Source organism: Plasmodium berghei (assembly GCF_900002375.2).
Source record: "Plasmodium berghei ANKA genome assembly, chromosome: 12".
NCBI lineage: Eukaryota > Apicomplexa > Aconoidasida > Haemosporida > Plasmodiidae > Plasmodium > Plasmodium berghei.
In genome coordinates, this window is record NC_036170.2 from 779,527 (window position 1) to 803,707 (window position 24,181).

A 24,181-nucleotide genomic window follows, 5' to 3' on the forward strand; every position below is an offset into this window, starting at 1 on the left:
AATATAATGTATATAATTCAGTGTAGAGTGGTTATTTATTGGCAAAAATAATTTTAAAATATTAATTGTGCTAAAGCTAAAAGCCTAATTAGAAATATAAACTATAGGTGAAAATATAAAAATATATTTAAAAAATAATATATATATATATTTTTATACGTTGTGATAATAGTAATAATACCAACCCTATTTTTTTAATTGCATACTAGGAAGCGCAATTAAAAATATATATTATGTGTTAAAATTTAAGGAAGTGTTATATTTTACTATTTTTGCGGTGCTTAAGACGTTTTTTTATTACTTTCTAAAATATGCGATTTATTCTAATAAAATAAATTATTTAAAAAAAACATATTAATACTAAAAATATATATAAGGCGACGTCGTTTTATTTCCCCCTTTTCAGGTATATTTTTATTTTCTCTTATTATATTCATAATTTTTTTACGGGAATCATAATTTTTTCCCAAAAGAGAGTTGTATATATTAAGAGCATTAATATAAATATTCATGATGTTATAGTTTTTTTACTCCGCGTGCATTAACAATAAAAACTTCTTATAAAAATGAAATATAGCGCAATACAATTTTACTCTCTATAAACTGGTTAAGTATATATAAACACGCCTAAAAAAAACAAAACAATATTAATAAAAAATAAACACAAAATAAATAAAAAAATATAATATATGACGGGAAAATTAGTAATTATTTTATTATATTTTATTCATGTAATTCTACAAATATTTCCTAAAAATATATATAATGTGACATTTTTATTGTATATATAAAAAAAAATTGATAGAATATATAGATTTCCATTAATATTCACAAAACACATTTTTAACTATATATAGTTAGCTTAAATACTAAAATTTCTAAGCGAACATTCATATAAGATATTTAAATATAATTTTCAACAAATTCATTAAAACAAATTTAGATAGAAAAACCATAGACTCATAAATCACACAATTGCCTTCATGTTTTTTTTAATTAACTCAACACTGTACTAATTTAATTTCTTTAAAGCATATAAGAATAATAATATTGTATACCATTGTATAAATATATCAAAAAAAAAAAAAAATAAATAAATAAAAAAAAAAATATATATATATATATTGCATATAGAGATTTTAGTTAACATTCTATGAAAATGTAAAAAATGGTCAAAAATATTTTCAAAAAAAAATGATCAACTATAAATTACAAAAAATATTAAAAAATAAATAATTTAAAATGAAATAATAAATTTATGTATATATTATTCCAGTTTTTTTAGTATATACATTTTTTTTTTTTCTCAAATACCTGCACATACAAGGCTATGTATTAAAATTTTTCTTTAGAAAAATATGTTTGGTACTTATTCTTCTACGCTTGCACTACTTCGATTATTCATAATATCCACTCCATTTCGTATTTACCAAAAATATATGATGACATTTCTACTTACTGATTACCACCTACTGTTGCACACGGTATAAAATTGTTGGAACTTGTTGGAGAATTGGCGTGAAATTGCTTAAATTGACTAAGTTGGTTAGATTGCTGTAATATTTTCTGAATATTTTCTGAATATTTTCTGAATATTTCCTGAAAATTTCCTGAAAATGAGTATTTTTCTCACTTTCATATTATAATTGCCTGTTTTGGGGGAAATAATTCATTTTCTCTGATTTTGATACAAAGGTTTGCATACTAAACCCTGGTAAACCATAATTATTGATTGGGTTTTAATTTTTAGATGATAAATTTAATATCCATTCTGTAACCTTTTTTAAAATTCTTTCATTTCCTGGCTCCATAGTTAAAACATGATCCATGTCTTCTAAAACAAATAATTCTTTTTTATCTGATTCGATTTTATTAAAAAATGTTTGAACTCCATTAAAAAAACAAGCACTATCAACCTTTGAATGAACAAATAATAATGAAACATCTTTTGGAAAATAACTAATATCATTATTTAAATTTTGAACAGCCTTAAATAATTCATAACCAAGTTTACAAGTAATTGATTTTTTACATACATTTTTATCAAAATAATATATATCATTTACATATGGAAATTTTTTAAAATATAATTGTGGAATAACTCGTAAACTAGGAAAAGTAGTTGATAACACTTTTGAAAATGGTAAATAAAAATATTTGTATGATGGTTTGTTTATTATTTCTTCAATAGATATCATACCTGCTAATGATATAGCACCCTTTATATTTATTTTATTATTATTAGTTGTTATATCTTTAGATTTTCCTAAAGTTTCTAAAAGACGCATAACTATATTTCCACCCATTGATTGCCCCATAATATAAAATGGAGGTAATTTTGTATTTATAATATTATTATGTAAAGAGTTTGTATTATCACCATTATTAATATCATTTTTATGTTTTTCTAGACATAATGTATCATGGACTCTATTAATAAATTGTAAAACATCATATACCATATCATCAAATTCTTTAACATGTTTTTTTAAATTTTCCCATCCTTCTGATAAGCCATGCCCTTGTAAATCTAATCCATATACACTAATTCCTTTTTTATTAAATTCTTCAATCCAACTACCTTTATATATATAAAAGTTATTTCCATCTTTTAGTATAGCTTTTTCATACCCTTTTAATATGATATTATGTTTTAAATATTCTAAACGCGCATTTCCACTTAGCCCATGAATTAAAAATATAATCGCCACTGGGTTTTTTATTTCCCATGCATATGTTTTTATAGCTAATCCATTTTTATTATGAAATGTATCAGTTTTAGGTTTTCCGTCTAATTTTTCATTTTTTTTAGTTTTCGCATCTGAGCTACATGGTTTTTGTTTATCGTTTTCTATTGATTGATTGGTAAACATTTTAAACAAAAATAATTATGCGCATTTATGAAATCAATCATTAAAAATTGTAATTTTTCAAAAAAAAAAAAAAAAGTATAATAAAATATAATTATTTATGATGCGGAAATATCAAAAAAAAGTTTCAAAATTTTTGCAAACATATATGCAAGCATTACATATATATTTGCATGGACACATAAATATAATTATGCATATATTATAGATTGTTTCTAAGACTTTGAAATTTTATATAATAAAAAATGAGCAATTTATAAGTTAAAAAATATATATAATATATATAACCAGCTAATTATAAGCTTCAATACTATGTAAAGCATATATATAATGAGTATGAGGGATGATAAATTTATAGTAAACTTGAAATGAATTGGATTCTTTATTATTTTTGTAACATAATATGTATTAAGGTATTTTAAATAACGCAAACAAGAAAATGATAATAAAGAAAAAAATATTCCAAAGCTATCAAATTGGAAAATGATGCTTTACACAATTGCCGTTAATATCAATAAAAAATACAATTAAAATATATAATATATGATGAAATGATAAACATTCTTTTAATAAATAAGTAATAACAAATGTAACTAAAAAAAATTATTTTCATTTAATTTTTTTATACCATTTCAACGAGATTCAATTATATATTAATTTTGCCCATTTCCATTTTTTTTTATTATAACTCGTTTAAAATATAAGATTAATGGCTTATTCATGTAATTAAAAAATAAAAAAAATATAAAAAAATATTAAAAAAAAAAATAAAAGAATATGTAATTAAGCCAATGCCATAAATTTTATATTTCTTTATAAAACAACAGATTTATTTATTTTCATTTTTATAAGTTTATATATAAATAGTACGTACAGTTATATATATTTGCGCATGCGTATTTTATATAATATATTAGCATATTAAATTAATTTCCTTTTATTTGTAAATCATAAAAACAAATAAGGGCTTGCCTATATATACATGTTTATTCATTTAAATATCCTTTTCTTTTATTTTTTTGATAATATTTAATTGATTTCTTTTAATTTTTGTAAAAAAAAAAAAAAAATGCCATTAGGGGTTCCCATGAGAAAATATTTATTTATCGTGTCTACTTCATTTATATTTATGGCAATGGGATCATGTTGTGTTCATTTAATTATGAAGCCAGAAATGAAAGAATATGACTTATCAAAGCATTTGAATGATAGAAATAAAGCAATTGAGCAAGTTCAGAATGAAATATTAAAAAGAAAAATATCCTAACTAATTAGTAAAAAGTTTATTATTTTTTTTTATATGCAAAATTTTCAATAACCTTTTTGTTATTTATCCAACTTGTACCATTTACTTGACTTATTATATTGATATTCAAAATATGAGACAAAAATAAAAATAAAAAGAAATAAACTCGTTACAACTACAAGCATGAAAGTTATTTATTCATATTAATGATTATTAAATAGTATTTTATCATCTATTAATTAACTTTATTTTTTTTTTTTTAAATATTCATTTCACAATAGTGGATTTCGTTGTGTATAGTTGTTCACAATTTACTTAAATATATTTTTTTTTCCAACTTGTTTGAGATTTTTTATCAATTCCCAATATTTAAAAGTTATATTTTCTTAATATTTCCCAAACTTATATACATTCAAATAGGGGAATGACACCCATAAAAGACAATGTTCACTTTATAATGGATTACAAAAAATGTGAAATAGATATCTTAGTATAAATAAAATAAAATAAATATTAGAGTCCAATTGCAATGTCTCTATTTCATATTTCAATTGGGTATTTACAAAAATAACAAAAATCGAATAGGCATATTGTATAATTGTAAAATACATAAGAAAAGGTATTAAAATGAAATGGAAAAAAAAAAAACCCAAAAAACTAAAATGTGATAATAAAAATAACAAAAGTTAATGAGAAAGGAAAAAAGGGACATATATATATGATTAACAAAAATATGGACATTAATCTTAAAGATTTTGAAAAATTAAATAAAATAAAACCTTAATAATATGAATACAATTACGTTCAAATAATATCTGTGAAATATATGAATACATAAGATTTTTCTAAAATAAGTTTTAAAATTATGGGCATATAAAAATGACTATGAATAATTTTTCCATTTCCTCATTATATCTTATGAAATGAAATGTTGATCCTCTTTAAATTGAAAATTATTTAAGCATGGTCTGGAATTTGATGTTAATAAAAACAACAAAAATTTTGATATCTGTTAAAATAATATGATTATCAATTTTTTTAATAAAAAGTTTTTTTAAATTATCTGATTATTATATATCAGAATCAAAAATAGATTTAAGATGGGAAGGAGCAACTCGATATACCCACACATTTCCTTCACGTCTATCCAACCTCGATGTTCTTTGCCTTGCTCTTTTTCTAGTAACAATTAATTCTCTAATGTCTTCTATTATTTCTCGATTTAACGACCAATAAGAGTGCCTTAATGTATGTACATTTGATCCTAACCATGTAGTATCTATTACATCTACATCTAACCAATCTCTATTATCTCTATAACAGTAATTGGGTTCAATTCCAGTAAATACTAATAATGTATTTCTAAACATAGGTGGTTGATGATGTAAATTTGTTTTTAAGGATAAATTATTTTGTTTATTTTGTTTTCCTTCAAAAGAGCTTATATAATCTGTATTATATTTAACAGTTTGATCAACATATTCGTTATCAGCGCTTATATTACTACTATATCCATCTTTTTTTATTTCCACTTTTTTTTGTTTTAAAAAACAAAATCGAATAAGACTTAGAAATTTATTCATAGAACTATTAAAACATGTTGTAATAGTTTTTTTTTGTTTTTCATTAATCACTTCACATTTTTCCCAATCAAAATATGATGATGAATGTTTATAATTTGTATTGAAATTTTTAATATTCTTTGTATGTTTTTTATTATTATCTATTTGTATAGAATAACAGTCTAACTTATTACTATCAAAAACATTATTTTCAGAACTACTATTTGAATATTTTGAAAAGTTATTTTTAGAAACATTTAAATCGAATATGTTTTTTCCTAAAGATTTTGTACCACTAAATATTTCAGCCCATTTAAGTGCCTTATCATTTGAATCACAATAAATAGATATAACTGTGCAATATGATCTAAGAAAAATATATTCTTTATTTACAAAATCGTTTAAAGAATATTCAGGATTCATCATTGTTAATGTAATTAATTTCATTTTATTTTTGTTATTTTCTACATTATCTTCTTCATCTATATTTGAAAAAAGTTCACCTTTTACGATATCATGAAAAGACAGCAAAAACATTCTAGTTCCCATGCTATGTGTAATTATATGAATTTGTTTAATTCCTGTAAGCATATAAAGATATAAAAAAATATGTTAAAACAATGTGAAATATTCAAAAGTACATAAACTAATGTTATATCCAAGCATTTGGAATGAATTAATAAAAAAAATATTTAGATGAAATAAACAAGATGCATATTTACCATTATTTCGAAGGGTGTTCAAAAATGATTTGAAAGCATGATGTATTTCTTTATTTTTCGAATTCTCTCTGGCTATAAAAAATTCTAAAATGTTTTTTCCAGATGGCCAATTAAATAAAAATAATTTAATATAATTTGGGAAATTTCCAAAGGATGCCATTTGCCCTAATATTTGTAATGCTTCTAAATGACTCGTATTATAACCATGAATAAAAATAACAGCTTCTAATGAACCAGCTAACTCACATCTAACCCATCCTTCTAGACTCAATTCTTTAATGTTATCAATCCATGAATATAATTTTTTATTAAAATTTTTATTATTATTTAATATATTTTCATTTTTTGTTTTTTTAATAATTTTAATTTTAACTTCATTGTCTTCTAAATCATCTGTTTTTCGATTTTTGTCTCTTAAAATTGGATAGGTACTATTTTTTTTGTTTATATACCCAGTAATATATAACCCTCTTTCTGCATCTATCGATATATGCAAATCAGTATTATATGTTATTCCAAAGTTTGGCATATGTGGGCATAAATTTTGAAGTATAATATTCATACATTTTGTTTTATATACATTTGTTATATATTCAGAAAATAATAAACTTTTATATTTTTTTTTTTTTATTCTTAATTTTGGTAATGTCCCTGAAAATGTTTTCGGAATAAACAGCTTCTTATTCCCCATTATCCATGTTTTTTTATTTTTTTTAATTTCATTTTTTATTTTATTATTATCACTAAGATTACTATTATTATAATTTTTTATAAACTTAAAATTTTTTAGACGGAATATTGTCCTTTTCATACTATATCCTATTCTTTTTTTTACTTTTCTCTTTATTTGTTTACTTGACGTTTTTTTTACAAATTCATTAGGAGTTTTAAAATTTATTTTTTTTTCACTTAGACCATTTGTATCTTTATTTTCATTAATTTTATTATTTTCAAATTTTATTATAACATTACCCCCTTTTTTTTTTTCTTTTTCTTTTACACCGATTTTACCATTCGAAACATTACTTAAAATGAGATCATTCGATTTTGTTTTATTTTTATCAACTTCAGACTTTATTTTTTTATTTTTTTTCATGGTTGTTTTATCAGTTTGATTCTCTGAACCATTATACAAATTATTTTTATTATTTTCTAAATTAGATTTATTTCGTGTATTTCTTTTTTTCTTTTTTATTTCTACAGACATAGTCTTTTCTACTGATATATGGATTGTACCATGTTTTATGTTATCCATTATTACTTTTTTTTTTTTTTTTTTTAAATTTATATTATCTTTTTCATTCAAAGTATTACCAATTTTTATTGCGTCCATATTTTTTATGCGATTACTTTCGAATGTTATTTTGTTTTCTTCAGTATATTGTAAAACATCGCTTTTCGAATTTCTCAAATTATTATCATTATATTTACAAGATCTAAGCCCATCAAAATCGTTGCAACCCAAATCTTCTGTTTTATGTGATTCAGAATTATTTTGAACAATACAAATATTGTCTAGCTCATATTCATTTCTAGAATAAGGATAATGCTTTTCATTTGTGTTCAAAACTCGTGTTGATTCTAATTTACGAGTTGCATCTAGTTGCTCATTAAATAAATTTTCCATATTGTTATTAGAATTCGATTTCATAGATTCTATATTGTTATGCAAACTATTTTCTGATTCATTTAAAGTTGGCTCGTCCAGTGCTAACTCATTTATATCATAACTTAAATTATATAAATCGTCATAATCTATACATTTCCCTTTTAAATATAACTCACTATCTATCACTGAAGATGTATGCATTTCTGTGTCAGTTGCCTTTTTATTACTATTTTTATAATATTTAGAATTAAAATCATTTGCTAAATCTACATCTGAACATTCAGGATTTTCATCACTATAAATATTATTAGCTATTTTAGAATAATTTATTCGTAAAATGTCGTTGCTAGCCTTTTCTACAACTAAATATTCACAACATTCTCTTTTTTCTGCAACACCATGGTTATAATAATTATGCTTTTTATCCGATTTTTTTTTTCTAGTTTTCTTTTTAGAATCTTGTAAAGTCAGATTCAAGTTGTAAAATACTACTCTCGGAAATGTTCGATAAAATGCTCCACTAACGCAGCATTCTGTGTCGGCAAGGCCTGAGAAATAAATGAAAAAAATAAAGGGAAAAAATAAATGAAAAAAATAAAGGGAAAAAATAAATGAAAAAGTAAAGCCGATCCTACCAATCTTTAAATCGTTGGGTTCACAACTTGTATGCCCATAACCAATCTTAATACACATAAAACCAGAACCCGTTTTCAAATCACGACATTTAAATGGACCAACAGGAATTCCATGGTACCAATAACCAATCAAAACTTCCCCCTCAGAATGTATTCCACGCCAATAACCAAAGCCATGGGGCCTTCCTTTTCTGTCTAATTCTCCAATATAAAAAATAATATAAAAATCCATTTCAATACCTTTTATATTTGGTCGTTTAGTACTTTTTTTATGTGTTTGTTTTTTATTTCTAAAAAATTTTGTAAAAAAAAAAGAGTATTTTTCTTTTTTGATAACAACATTGTATCCAATTGCACTTCTAGTATTACTTTCAATATCTTCATTTTTAATTGTATCTTGTTTTTTATATAATGTATTAAATAAATAGCTATTCATTTTGTTCAAATAATATGCATCTATATTGTTAGGGACTCTAAAGTGTATTATTTCTTTTTTTATAATTGAATAGGAATTTAAAAAAAATGTGTCTAAATAAAATTTAAGCAGATGTGGATATATTAGCTTATTATAGGTAGCATATAAAGAAACACCCGATATAAGTATAGTATATATTAATAAATTAATTGTATCGATATAAAAAATGTTATAAACTTTTTGTAATTGTAAATTAAAATAATTTTTTTTATCATATAATTTTGAAGAAGAATCTAACAAATTGTTTTCTATTTTTTTTAGAAATAAAAAATTGGAATAAATTACTATTGGAATTTGAATAAGATATAAAAACATAAATAAAATAGTTAACCTCCCAGCTAATAAATAATTCGAAGGAATTCCTAGTTTTATAAGTAGAATAATAGATATTAATAAAATTCCATAACAAATAGATTGTATAACACTATTTAAATCATATATATTTAAAAGGAAAAATATATTATTATTCCCCAAAACATTACTACCATTATTATAATTATCATCAAATGCATCTATTCCTGGTTCATTAAACATATACCCTGTTGTTAAATTTTTTGATATTTGAATTATTATTTTTGTTATAACAGCATATAAAATAATGTAACTAGCACATTTAAGGGAACTATAATTATAAAATGTACCCATATATTTTCTTAACAATTCTCTATATTTCATAAATTTTAATGTTTCTTCAAATCCGCGCACATCTTTATGTATTCCATAACTTTTATGACTTTCCATTTTATTCATTTCATTCTGAGTTTTAAAATAGCATTTTTTATTATTATTACCATTTTTTTTATCTAATTTAATATTGTCCTTTTCATGGGCTGAAGTAATATCATTATCCAATATATTATTTTCAACATCCTTTTTTATTTTTCTCAAAATTTCATTTTTTTTTCGTTTTTTTCCAACTTTATCACAACAAAAATGAGAAATATTCTGTGCTGAAGAAAGATTTAATTGTGTTTCTAAATTTTTATTATCTCGTTTTTTAAAAGTATTTCCTTCATAATTAAATAAAATTTTATTTTTACTATCTTTTTTTCCTAATTGTTTTAAACTGTTTACATCCTCTTTTGTAAATGGAAAATAATTTTGCTTATTTTTTGGAAAACTTACACATTCTTCTTTCAAATTACTACTAAATTGTATTTTATCATTTTCCTCAATATGCGTATTAGATGTGTTTTTTATTATTTTTTTTTTATCTTTACTACAATCATTCTTATTATTCTTTAAATTAGTTACATAATTATGTTCATAAATATTGTTGGTACCTGTATTTTGGCCCCATAAAAAATTATTTATGTTTTGAAACGTAAAATATTCATTATTTTGTGATTTTGTTGGGTTTTTATTTTTTAAATTATTTTTGTCTTTTTTTGAAATTTGTTCAAATTCAGACTTAACCTCGTTTGATAAATTAATATTGACATATGGTCTAGAAATATTATTTTCAAATACAAATTTTTTACTTGGCTTTTCGCTAAATAATGTATCCACTTGTTTATTTTTAAAATTATAATATAAATTTGGAGAAAAACTATAATTTATAATATTTTTGCAGAAATATCTATAAATAGTTGTATCTTTACCTTGCTTTTCCTTTTTGAAATTTTTATTTTTTTCTATAGATTTATTCAAAATTTTACATTTGATAAACTTTTCATTTTCTTTCATTTTTGTTTTTTTCCATTTTATTTTCTTCCTTTTTTTTTTATGTCCCATAAAAAATATTAGATAATTCTTATTTTTATTTAAAAATGAAATATTTTTTTTCATTTGCTTTGTGCGAAAAAAAAAAGGTTTATCTTTTTGTGGAAAGTTTGAATAATTTATCAAATTTCCATTGTCGAATTTGCTCACTATATTGTACACATTTTCGCTATAATTATTTTTGAATGAACTCGTTTTTTCTAGTTTTTTTTTTGGGTTGGTATATTCATTTTTATTTTTATCATATTCAAAAAATAAAGTTCGTACATAGTTATCATTTTTTATGATTTCATTATGCTCATTCTCAATATAATTAATTCCATCTTTTAACAGTATATTGTATATATATTTTTTTTTATAATTTTCCTTTTCCGATTTGTTAGAACACACAAAATCTTTTCGTATATTCATCCTTATTCTCTACATTTACATGCACAAGACATATAATATATGCATAGAATATATATTTGTATAAATGCATATATATAAAAGAAAAATGTCACATTCTTGAAAAAATATACTTTATGTTTTTAATATAAAATTTTAAATACAGGCACATAAATATGATGAACATTATTTAATAATAATGTATTATTTTTTCCTGTTTGAAAAAACATTTGTTGTTTAAAAACAATGTGTATATGTTATATTGGTGTAAAATAAATATTAACACCATAAAAATAACTGAAAATGTGAAAATATATTTATATATTTTCCCTTAGTTCTAGAATTCCTTTTTAGTATATAAAGATATACATATCATTAAAAATGCGAAAAAAAAGGAGAAATTATATATTATGCATTTTTTCATACATATATATATATATATATATATACTAATGCCAGCATATGTACATACATACACTATTATGAAATATCTACTATATATTTTTAATATTTGCTTGTGTATTGTTATAAAATTTAATAAAGAATCGTGCAATACTTAAAAACAATATAAGTAAAAAAACAAATGTAAAATAATATACTATACATACCCATACACATATAATGTAATAAAACAATCTGAATAAATATAAAAATACCATCTAAAAAAATACAACAAAACAGATATGGGACAATTTTCTTTTGATAACTTAAAAGTGTAAAAATAGCGAATGTGTATAAACATATATTATAAGTATATGCATACTATTAATAAATTTATATATTTTTTTTATTAAAAAATGTTATAAAAAATATTCGAATAGTTAACAATATATGAAACATTTACCATCATGTAAAAGCGCATAAAAAAAATTGTCATTTTAAAAATATGTATTATTTTTTTGTTATTCTCATGAATTTACCAATATTTTTATATTATTAAACCTTTAGATTATTCCAAAAATCAAAATAAATATAAATATAAAAAATAACAGTGTGAATATTAATTTGAAAATATATATTTTTTTTTTCCATACACCTTTCCACCTCATACCATCAACTATGTATAATAATTTTTAAAATATAAAATTTAAAATAACGTAAACATATATATATTAAAAATATATTTTATAAAGATTATTATTTTTTTTTATTTTACTATTTTCTCTTTACGAGTAAAATGAAAAACTATGCCATTCCCCTATCATTATATTTGTGCGGTAATGTCTATAATAAGTGCATGTACAAACATACAAATTTATGGCTATTTTGCTATGGTAATCCTAACTCTCTTAAAAATTTATAATTATATAATAACAAAGATTAACCTAATTTAATAACACTGTTTTATTTCATTTTAAAATTAAAAATAAAAGTTTTATATTTTTAAAATACAAAAAATTATATTAATACTGCATGCATATATGTGTGAATATAGACAAAACCGAAAATTACTCATAAAAAAGTTAGCAAAATTTATGCAATTTAAAAGGAATGAATTTATTTCCTAATAACTATTGATATGAGGGTATACATATATTATGCATAATATTCATAAAAAATAAATCAATTTAAAATACACAAACTTTGAAGACGTAAAAAAAGAAAGAAAAATATATAAGCATAAATAATGAAATATAAATTGCGAACATTTACAATTTGAAAAAAAAACAAAACATATGTACATATTTTTTTATTTACATAACAAAAAGTTACTAAATTGGTTTATAAAGCAAATAAAATTAATGATTATAAATATATGAAATTATGAAAGACGCAAAATTAAAACATTTTCATTAATTTGACAAAAAAAATGTATTTTTTACAATAATATCCCTCTTTATGCTCTAAATTTAATATATGGGAATAAATATGTGCAATTTAAGTGTGTATACATCATGCATAGCTTATGCATTCTGTTCTACAACTAACGAAAGCAGTTTGTATAATTACCGCGAAAAAAAAATTACACATTTTTTTTCTCTTTTTTTCTGATTAAGCAATAAATATTCTTGCGCCCATGCATGCAAATTTGATTTTTTTAACTTCAAAACATTATGCATATATAAATGGTATATATATATTTTACCAATTTATATCAATTTCTAATTTATTTGGTCAAGCTCGCTAATATCATCTCCCGATAATTTTTCTGATTCCTCGTTTATATTATCCTCTGAAGAATTATTATAATAATTATCTTCATTGGTTTCAAGTTCCTCTTCTTGACCTGATTTACAAACTTCATTTTGTTCCCTTTTTTGTATAACAACATAATACTTCCAAATAGAAAGATATTTGTTATAATAGTAATATTTGTGATGATTGATATTAATGACATACTTAAAAATTAAATTATAGAAATACTTTTTTAGAAGTATTGTGGTATTATTTTGTTTAACTTTAATAAATATATTATTAATTTTTTTTCGTGTTAGTGTATAGCTATGAAGGAACAAAAAGACACACTTTAAAATGTAATTCTTTTTTTTTTCTATAGCTATTTGTATGACTTGTTCATAATTATTTATATTTGTTAAGGCGGTGTTGTATAATATATTAAATATATATTGTTTTATATTTTTTTCGTTTTTAAACCTAACTATATCAAAATTTTTTTTTTCAATTTTCACTTTATTAATGGAAAATATTAAAATGAAGAAATATTTTTTCATAACATTAATATTGCATTTATTTTTAAAATCTTCAATTTTTTTTATTTTATTAAAATGACAAAGGGCTTTATTTTTCCAATGGACTAAAAATTGTGCTACCATTTTTTCCTTAACCTTTTTATAAAACATTAAAGAATTATATTCACAATAATTTTTCCATTTATTCTCAATGCAATATTGTTTTAAAGCCACAATAAATTCAGTTTTTCTTCTATATGCCAAAAAATTATTTGATAACATTTTTAAAGCAGCTTTTTCTTTTGAATATTCTTTATAAATTTTCCATTGTGTTAAAAAATCACTGAGTACTCTCTGTCTTTTTCTGCATTTTATTGTTTGTTGACATAATCGCAAGTGATTGTTATAAAAATATAAATTTATTATTATAAAGAAATATTTTTTAAAAAGATAAAACTTTTTTTCAATAGTGTATTTAAGATATAAATTGTGTAAGTGTACTTTTTTTTGGCTTATATTTTTGTGTTTTAATAATATAGAGAAACATTGACTTTTCCTTTTTTTTATTAGTTTTTCAATACTACTAGCCAATAACAATCGTAATTTTTTTCTTTTATTAGTATAACTATTTATTGCATAAAAAAGTGTGCGCATAAATCTTCCCTTATAATCAATTATTTCTTTTATTTGATTTTTTACAAAAGGGAAATATCCGTTTTGCAATAATTTATAATTTTCATTTTTTTTTTTTAATATATAATAAAAAGATGATATATTGTATTGATAAATGTTATAAAAATGTATCTGTATTTTGTTCATAAAAATTACAAACTTAAAATTACGCATCCAAATATTGAATTTTTCTCCCAAAATTTTATGTCTTTGTTTTGAAAAGAATGTGTGCATATACCTCCATTTGTAAAATACGTTATTCTTAATAATTTTGTATTTCTTTGATATTACAATATGATAATAATTTTGAAGTGTTGCTTTTTTTTTTGCATAATTAATCCAATTGTTGATAATTGTCGTTTTCATTAATATATCATTTTGTATTAACAACTCTTTAACACAATTATTTATTTTTTTTAATTTAAAATATTGCATAATCCATACTTTGTAATACTTCTTCAATACACCTTTCCGGTTATATTCTGTACAATATTTCTTTAAATTGTTATTATGTTTTCGTAAAATTTTATATCTATTTAATGCTGAAAACACATTTTTTTTTACATTCAATTTATATTTATTAATATAGGCTTTAATTTGGCTAGATTGTTCATATTTTTTTTTTAATTGAAAAAAATATTTATTCATTATTTTTTCTCTAACTCTTTTTTTTACTTTTCTATAACGGCAATAAATAATTAATTTTTGTAGATAAATGGACATTATTAGTTTGTTAAATTTTGTCAATTTTTCATCATTTATGTTTTTATTTTTAGTAAATATATTTTTCCATTTGGTGAATATGCTATGTTTTTTTTTGGACAAATGTGTGTAATAATTTTCCAAACATTTTTTTCGAGTATTGAACTTTCTGTTCCAGTAGAAAAATAAATGTTTCATTCTTTTGTATTGCAAAGATGAATATATATATATTTGTAATTTATTTATAATACTATTTTTCTTGATTAAATTATAATATATTTGGAAATATTTTTTTTGTAACATGTCTTTTTTCAATTTAATAAAATTAAAGTAACGAAAATTTCGAATAACATCCTTGAATATATTTTTTTTAAGAATTATCTTTTTAATTTCATTTATAAAATTCATATATATTAATTTCTTTTCATATATAGATACCCAATTATAAAAAAAATATTGTAATAAAATATAATTTTTCTTTTCTATTAAAGAATGACATTTTTTTTCATATTTATACAATAATAACCATACATAAAAAAATGTCTGTTTCTTTTTATTATTAGTATGATTTAAAACAATTTCATAATACACTTTTTCATTTTTTCTTTTTTTAAAGAAATTATAATAATTTATAAAATATGCAAATTTCAATTTTTTTTCACTTTCATTTTTTAGCTCCAAAAATTTATCCTTATCATAATTATTTACAATTATAAGTTTATGCCAAAATATAAAAATTAATTGAATATGCTTTTTTAAAATAGCTTTTCGTTGGTTTTTCATTTCTTTAACTTTTGTATTAAATAATAATATCCATGTACCAAAATATTTTTCTAAATTTTCTGTATTTATCCTTTTTTTAAAATTTCCAATTTTATTTAAATCGCTGTCTCTTTTTTCTTTCTTTGATAAACTATATTTATTCCACACATTTAACCAATTTTTCATTTTTTTAAAAAATAAATACACTTGTATTAGCTTTGATATTTTTAAATTTAAAAGAAAAGAATATTTTATGATCATTTCACTTTCTCTAAATCTATTTAATATAGAACCTTGAAGTCTATTATATAAATACATCATTTTATTTTCATAGTTTTCTATTGTTATTAAATTATATTTTCTTTTAGTTTGCATTGTCAATATTCCATCTTTATTTATTATTTCTGTACAATTCATATTTTGTATAGATTTTTCATTTCTATACATGTTCATACCATTTTTTACGCGGAAATTTGTATGTTCATCAACATATTCATATTTATCAAATGTGAAATAATTATTATCATAATTTATATTATAATCACTGTTACAATCACTACTCGAATTGCTATTCCTCCCTATGAACTCAACATATTTATTTTCTATATTATTATAATGGTAATCTCTTTTTTTATCGTAAAATCCATTTATAACTGATAAATTATCACTATTTCCAATACCCATATTATTATTTTTATCATTATAGTTTTGTTTATTTTTTGAATTTTTAAAAAGATCATTTATAATTAGCCATATATTTTGTATATTGTATAGACTGCTATTGTTTTCATAAAATGGAAAAGATGCACTATTAAATAAATAATAAATAAATAAAAGAATTTTAAGATTATCTTGAATTTGTTTTTCTTTTGAATTTATTAACTTTATATAATAGTATGAATCATTTTTTTTAAATATTTTTAATAATGCTTTTTTCATTTTTATTGACAATAAATTAAAAAAATAATTATATAGTGATTTGAATTTTTTTTTGTAGTGAATAAAAAAAATATTTATATCATATATATCATACAACATTAAATAATTTAATATTAATCTGTTAATATTATTATTTTTTAAAAAATTACAAACATTTAAAAAGTTAGCAAAATAATCATTTTTTATCTTAATTTTATTCCCATTTATATTTAAGTTGTCTTTTTTTTTCATTTCTGAATATATTGTATTTAATCCTAAATATTTTTTTATATTCTTAAAAAATAAATTCCTATTTTTTTTTTTTATCATTATATTATTACTAAAACTTTCATTTTGTTGTATTATTTCTTTTTCTTCACTTTTGCAGTAATTTAATAAAATGGGTTCTGCTGGTTTGGGTTCTACATCGATCACTAAATCACTTGTCACGTTACTACATATGGTAGAATTGTTTTGAAAAGTATATTTAGAACCAGAACTATTAGATGTCGCGTTTCTTCTAACATTGTGTTCAATATTATCCTTAAAAATATAAACATTAGAAAATAAAGAATAACCAAAGTCAAGCAACTGAGATGTTGTGTCTACTTCTTTAGATGTACTATTGAATAAAATAAAAATTTTATACATTATTAAAATTTGTTTATAAGAAGTTTTAGCTCTAACATATAGGAAAACAAAAAATATCCTTGCCATTTTTTTTAATTTTATTAAATTTTCCATTTTTTTATATTTTTTTTTTTTTTCTACAAATAGTTTCCATTTAATAAAATGAGATCTTTTACAATAAAAATAATTATTCAATTTTATTTTTTCCATTATATTATTTTCATATTTTAATAACTGAGTAGATATATTTATCATTTTTTTAAAATATATTTTTTTTATAAAGTTGTTATAAAAAAATGTTATCATATCTTGTTCTGTTTCTTTTCTCTTTTGTTTTGCAACTTTTTTTTGTAGAACTTTTACACACTTTCTCATAATTTTTATCTTTTGTTTTTCTGCAAGTTTTTTGTATATTTTCTACAAAAAAAAAATATGAATAAAATAAATGCAGATATACAAACGAGATGAATACGTATAGTAATATAATCATTATTATTATGATATTATTCTTTTTTTAATACCTCTTGTATAATCATATACTTCCTATTCACCCTTAATTTGTATATCCCCATTTGGTACATTTTTGTTTGAAAAATATGATTAACTCGCTTTAATATAATAGCAATGTATTTCTTTTTATTTGATTTTCTAAAAATTTCCAAAAATATTTCTTCCTTTTTCTTATTTTCCCTTTTTTTGACAAATTCTATAAAATTTTGTTTTTCCATCTTTTTTTTTCTCAAAAATATAAACCTAAAAAAAGTGTTGTAAAATAAAACAAAAAAAACATATATGATAGTTTAAAACAAAATCTGACAAAAAGTTGTATTTTCATATTTAATTCACAGATATATAAGACAATATGCATTTTTTTTTATATATACCATTTTATAAAAAAATATCTTTTAATTCTTGTATCTATACTTTTGCATAATTCGAAATAATTACTCTTAATTTTATGGATTATATTATAAAAATTAATGATAGTATAAAAATATAATTTTTTTTTTCTATTTATTAATATATTAGTATTTTTTTCATATAATAATTTTTTATTTTTATATTTTTTAAATGAATGAAAAGCTTTTGTTTTGATTTTTTTGACATAAAAGTATAAAGCTGTTCTATTCTTTATTCTTCTATTTTTATTATATACTAATAAATTAAAAATATATTTTTTTATTTTATTTCTTTTTTCTAGTAAAAAATTATTAAATAATGATGATATATTTAAATGATATTCATAATTTTTATATAATAAATTAAATGTTCTTAATTTTATTTTGTCTATTACACATTTATTCATAATATATATAAATGATTTTATTTGTTTATTTTGTATATATTTAACCTTCCATTCTGTGTAAAATTTATATAACTTGTTCAAATTATTTATTTGCCTAATTTTATATAATATATACCCTTGATTTTTTTTTTTTCTTACTTTTTCATACATTTTACACCATAAAATATAATATTCTTCTTTCTTTTTTTTGCATATTTTTTCATAAAATATTTTTCTTTTATTTTCACGTTTTGTATACCCCTTCCATTGTTTTAATATTCGTTGACAAGTCAGTATATTTTGTCTATTTTTTATGAACATTAAAATCTGGAAATATTTTAAAAAGAGTATCAAATAAATTAATGTGCATATAAAAAATAACATTATCGAACAGTATACATATAAAAATTTTATTTAGACAAATAAAATAAAAAGTTTGAATATATATGTCTATCTATTTTATTCTTACTCTTTTCATTTTTTGAGCATACAAAAATAATTTATTAAAATATATAATAATTATTTTTGTTGTAAAAATAAAATCTGCTTCCTTGAATTTTATATTTATTATAAATGTTGTATACCATTTACTTAGAACATTTATTTTTTTTTTCCTACAAAAAAAAGAAGAAATAAAAAATATATAGAATGTGAAAATATACACACACTATATTAATAAAAATATAATGCAATTATCTTTTTACCTGCTAAAATGATTAACAATTTTTTCCATAAATTCTTTTTTATTTTTTTTGATTTCAACATAATTCTTCCAATTTCTCATATATTTATAAAAAAATATTTTTTCTTGTATTTTCTTAAAATGTGAAATCTACAAAGAATAAATAAAATGAAAATAATAATGTCCAAAATGTAATAATACAAACATGTATTATATTTTTTGAAAAATAATAAAATGTTACCTTTTTCTTATTAATTTGCCTAAGATTGGTATAGACAATAAGTATATTGAAAAACTTTTTTTTGATTTTTAAATAAAAATAATTTAAAATATTTGTATTTTTTTCTTTTTTATTTATATATTGTCTAGTTAATTTTCGCCATTTAATAATACATAAACCTTTAAGATAATTTTGTGCCATTTTATTTAGCGTATTAAAATATAACATATTTTTTGAATATACAAATAATGATTTAAAAGATATTTTTTTTAATTTATTCATATAGAATAAGTCTGATATTTCTTTTTTAACTTTTATTTCTTTCGTCCTTTTTACATTAATAATTAAGGAATTAAAACATTTTCTTTTTTTTTTTATTAATAATTTTTTAAAAAAATTTAGTATATTTTCCTTTTTTTTATTAGACCCTTTAGTTATTTTATACCACCCTATTAACACTTTTTTCATTCGGTTTTCTTTGGTCTTATAAATATATATGTCAATTTTTTTTCGAAATTTAAAATATTTTATACGCAATCCTAACCATTTTATAAATATTTTTTTTTTTAACATATCCTCTTGTTCTATTTCATACTCCATTTTCAGTTTTGCTAATTTTTTTTTTTTTTTTCCAAACAAAAACAATGATAAAAAATATCTTTTTAAAATATTTTCTTGAATTTTTTTCTTGAAGATTTTTATAGATCGACAGTTAAGCAGCCAGTTTGTGAAAATTATTTTGTATAGGGCCTTTCGAAATTTTGAAAAATAAAATAGTAATAAAAATGTGGAAAAGTGAAAAAATGTGAAAAATGAGACAAAATTGCCGGAATAAACAAATTAAGTTACCATTTTAAGAGCAAAGGAAAAATAAGGCAAGGAAAATTTTAATTTTGATAAATTAATTATGAATGATGCAGGGACAAATGATAAGACAATGTTTATTGATTTAAGTATAAAGGATACATTTTGATAAAAATAACTCGGGTTTTGCATTATATTTTTACATGAATAATATTTTTTATGAGCATATATTAAACTATTTATATTTATATCAATATTATTAAAATTAACAAAATCTAAAATTGTTATATTATTAACTGACTTTGAAAGTATTTTATGTTTTATCATAATCTTAGACATGAATAATAAAACAAGATTGCTTTCATTGTTAAAGTTGTAATAACTTAAAATATTTTTTCGATATACTTTTATATGCATTATCCATTTTTTTATCACATTTTTTTTTAAATTGTTAACAAAATAATTATCAATAGTTAATATGTGTGCTTTTCGTTTTTTTTTATATTCTTTATATTTATATAGAAGATAAAAAGATTGTATCATAATTTTATATTTATATTTATTATATAAAAATATATATTTTGAGGAATTTAAAATATAATAATTTTTCCATTGGTTATATATTTTTTCCATGTCTTGTTTATTTTTTTTTTCATATATATAAATAAATAATTTTTTTGAATAGAATGTTTTCTCTTTATGCTTTTTCAAAATTGTGAAATATTTTTTTAAAATATATATTTTTTTTTTTTCATTTATACATTTTAATATATTAATAATTGTTAAATTCTCATTATATATATTAATCCATTGTAAAAAATAAATATATGGTATATTTTTTTTTTTTCGATTTTCCCATTTTGCTAAGGATATAGACAGTTTTTTACATTTTTTAGAATACTTATATAAACTAGAAAAATATTTTTTGATTAAAACTGTTTTTATTTTATTTATATATTTTTGATAGTATTCCTTAAATTCTAATTCTTCATTATATATTTGTATAAAAAAATAAAAATATTTTTTACACACATTTATTCTCCATCTAAGATATATAGCTTGATAACATTCATTTTCATGTTTTCTTTTTTTATAATATAAAACTAAATGCACATAACATTTTATTAACAAATTTTTATTATAAATATTATATATTTCTTTATTTTTAATTTTCTTAATAATTTTATTTTGATATTTATTTTTCCAAATAGTAAATATTTTTTTTTTTTTTTTTTTCCCCAACTTATTTGTGGATAATTGTAACAATCTACTTTTTTCTGCAAAATTTTTCCATTCACTAAATATATGTAGACAATAAATAAAATTTATTTTTCTTTTTTTTTTGTATTTATTTAGCCATTTATTAAAATATTTTCGAATGTTCATGCTCTCATTTTTTAGAATTAATCTTTCATATGTATGTTTTAAATATATTTTTTTTTCAAAACGATATATCCATATATCATAATATTTTATTAACACTTTTTTGTTACAAATTTTATTAAATATAATTTTATTTTTATTTATTAATTTTTTTTTATTCACAAAATTCATCCATAAAATAAACATTTTTTTTAACATGATATAAGTAAAAAAAAGATTAGCCTCATTATATATTTTCATTTTATTTTTTTTATTAATATAAAAATCTTCATTATTATTATGTCTATATTTTGTAAGTTTTTTATATATATTATGTATTGTTTCGCCATTTAAATATATTTTTAGTAAATTTCTATTATTTGTATGTAAAAAAGATTTTTCATTTATTTTTATTAAATAAAAATTTTCAATTTCATTTGTATTACTACCAAAATACTTCCAACAATTTTCTCGATACTCATTATGTATTGAGTTAATATCACTGATTTGGTTTACATTAGTTAATTCATTTATATTTTTACAATAATATTTTTTTTTTTTTTCATCATTTTTCATAACATGAGGAATAATACTTACTTGCTCTGTTTTACTATCCTCATTTAAAATATTATATTCATTTTCTTTTTTACACAATTTAGTAAATTTAACAAAATTATTATTTTTTTCATTATAAAATTCATTATTTATACTATAGGGACTACACTCAACATTTCTTAAATAATCATCTTTAATATCTCCAAAATAATTATCAACATTGTTACTATTTCTTTGTTTATATATATTATATGTTTCAAGTATTTCTTTATTTTCAGAATTGAAAACTTGTTCATTCGTATTTTCATCATTTTGAAAGTATGGGTTGAAATATAATCTTGACCCATTGTCTAATATTGGTTTGGAATATTCATATTTTATTTTTTCTTCGATTATATTTTTGCATATTATTAATAACTTATTAAAAATTTCATCAGAAGTATTTTTTTTTATATTATATCTATTTATTACATCATAAAAATATTTCAATATACTTGGGAAATTTATTTCCACATTATTATAGTTACAATCATCTGCTGATCTATATATTATTTCCTTTATAACATCATTTATATCAATTTGATTATCCCACATGATATACCAAAATCAATTAACTCTCCTATATATGTGTGTATTTTAATTTAATTTTTTTATAAATATGTTTCACTTTTTTTTTTTTTCTGAATATTTGTATTTTATAAACCCTATTCCACTATTTTTATTTTATTGTGTGTAAATATTATATTATCCGTTTTTCAAAATTAAGTAATTTTTTATTTTTCTTTCCTTTTGGCATAATTCTTTATTCCTTTTCTCTCATTTTTGAAAATAATTTCATTGGGAAAAAATATAAAAATTCAAAAAAAAAAAAAGAAATTAATAAACAATGTGTAAGGATTAGGATTTGATATATGCTTCAATTCACAGTTATATATTTTGTTTAAAAAATAATAAAATTAAAATTCACAATTTTACTATATATGAATAAATAAATAAATACTTGGAAATTGTCTGTATATTTATATGCACAAATGTTAGTGTGTTACTGCGTTTTATGCGTATATAACTTTTTATTACAAAAATGCACATAAAAAATGTATTATAAAGCATAAAAACGTGAAAAATTAGCATACATTATAATACTTAAAAAAATAAAAGATTGTGTATTTTAATTTATTTTACATTTTATATAAATATATTTTTCATATTTTCCAAAAAAGGAACTATTCAAAAATATTGTGTGCTTAATTATATACGTAATTGTTATGCATATAACCACGTATTATATTATCCTGATACATTTTATATTTTTTTTTAGCACTTTTTCTTTTTTATTTCTTTATGAAAACATTTAAAAAAATGTAAATATGCGCTTATATTTTTTACTTTTTTTTTGGTTTTTTTTATCATAATACATATTATTTTCCTTATCCTCTTTCCTTTTAAAAAGCATGAAAATAATGAATTTATAATAACCTGTCCTTGTTTATTTTTTAATAACATACTAGTTAAAAGCTTTTAAAAAATAAATATATATGATAATTCTATAATTTACTTTTTTTTTATTTCTTTCAATTTTTGGAGATAAAACAAAAACATTTATAAAATACAAAAATCTAATCTCTTTTTATTTTTTAGTATATTTGATAATTATATTATTAAACAGCACATCAAAAGCCAAAATCACACACGCAATATTAACCATTTTTCAATTCTAAAAATACATATATA

The 24,181-nt window shown here is 19.8% G+C and overlaps 4 protein-coding genes across 4 annotated transcripts; 1 reads left to right on the forward strand and 3 right to left on the reverse strand.

Annotated features, from left to right (window-relative positions):
* Positions 1 to 1,739: 1,739 nt before the first annotated feature.
* On the reverse strand, positions 1,740 to 2,873 carry PBANKA_1220300 (prodrug activation and resistance esterase, putative; the record flags this gene model as incomplete). The annotated part of the gene is made up of 1 exon (XM_034566267.1): positions 1,740 to 2,873. One exon carries the CDS (start codon positions 2,871 to 2,873, stop codon positions 1,740 to 1,742), a length of 1,134 nt encoding a protein of 377 aa, XP_034422881.1.
* A 1,066-nt stretch (positions 2,874 to 3,939) lies between these two features.
* Positions 3,940 to 4,137, forward strand: PBANKA_1220400 (conserved protein, unknown function; the record flags this gene model as incomplete). Its single annotated transcript, XM_034566268.1, has 1 exon — positions 3,940 to 4,137. The coding sequence occupies one exon, from the start codon at positions 3,940 to 3,942 to the stop codon at positions 4,135 to 4,137; it is 198 nt and encodes a 65-aa protein (XP_034422882.1).
* Positions 4,138 to 5,186: 1,049 nt separating this feature from the next.
* PBANKA_1220500 (conserved protein, unknown function) lies at positions 5,187 to 11,252 on the reverse strand (the record flags this gene model as incomplete). The annotated part of the gene is made up of 3 exons (XM_034566269.1): positions 5,187 to 6,259; positions 6,401 to 8,557; positions 8,645 to 11,252. 3 exons carry the CDS (start codon positions 11,250 to 11,252, stop codon positions 5,187 to 5,189), a joined length of 5,838 nt encoding a protein of 1,945 aa, XP_034422883.1.
* A 2,078-nt stretch (positions 11,253 to 13,330) lies between these two features.
* PBANKA_1220600 (conserved Plasmodium protein, unknown function) lies at positions 13,331 to 23,044 on the reverse strand (the record flags this gene model as incomplete). The annotated part of the gene is made up of 7 exons (XM_034566270.1): positions 13,331 to 17,959; positions 18,064 to 18,295; positions 18,427 to 19,154; positions 19,297 to 19,441; positions 19,532 to 19,659; positions 19,751 to 20,479; positions 20,579 to 23,044. 7 exons carry the CDS (start codon positions 23,042 to 23,044, stop codon positions 13,331 to 13,333), a joined length of 9,057 nt encoding a protein of 3,018 aa, XP_034422884.1.
* Positions 23,045 to 24,181: the final 1,137 nt, after the last annotated feature.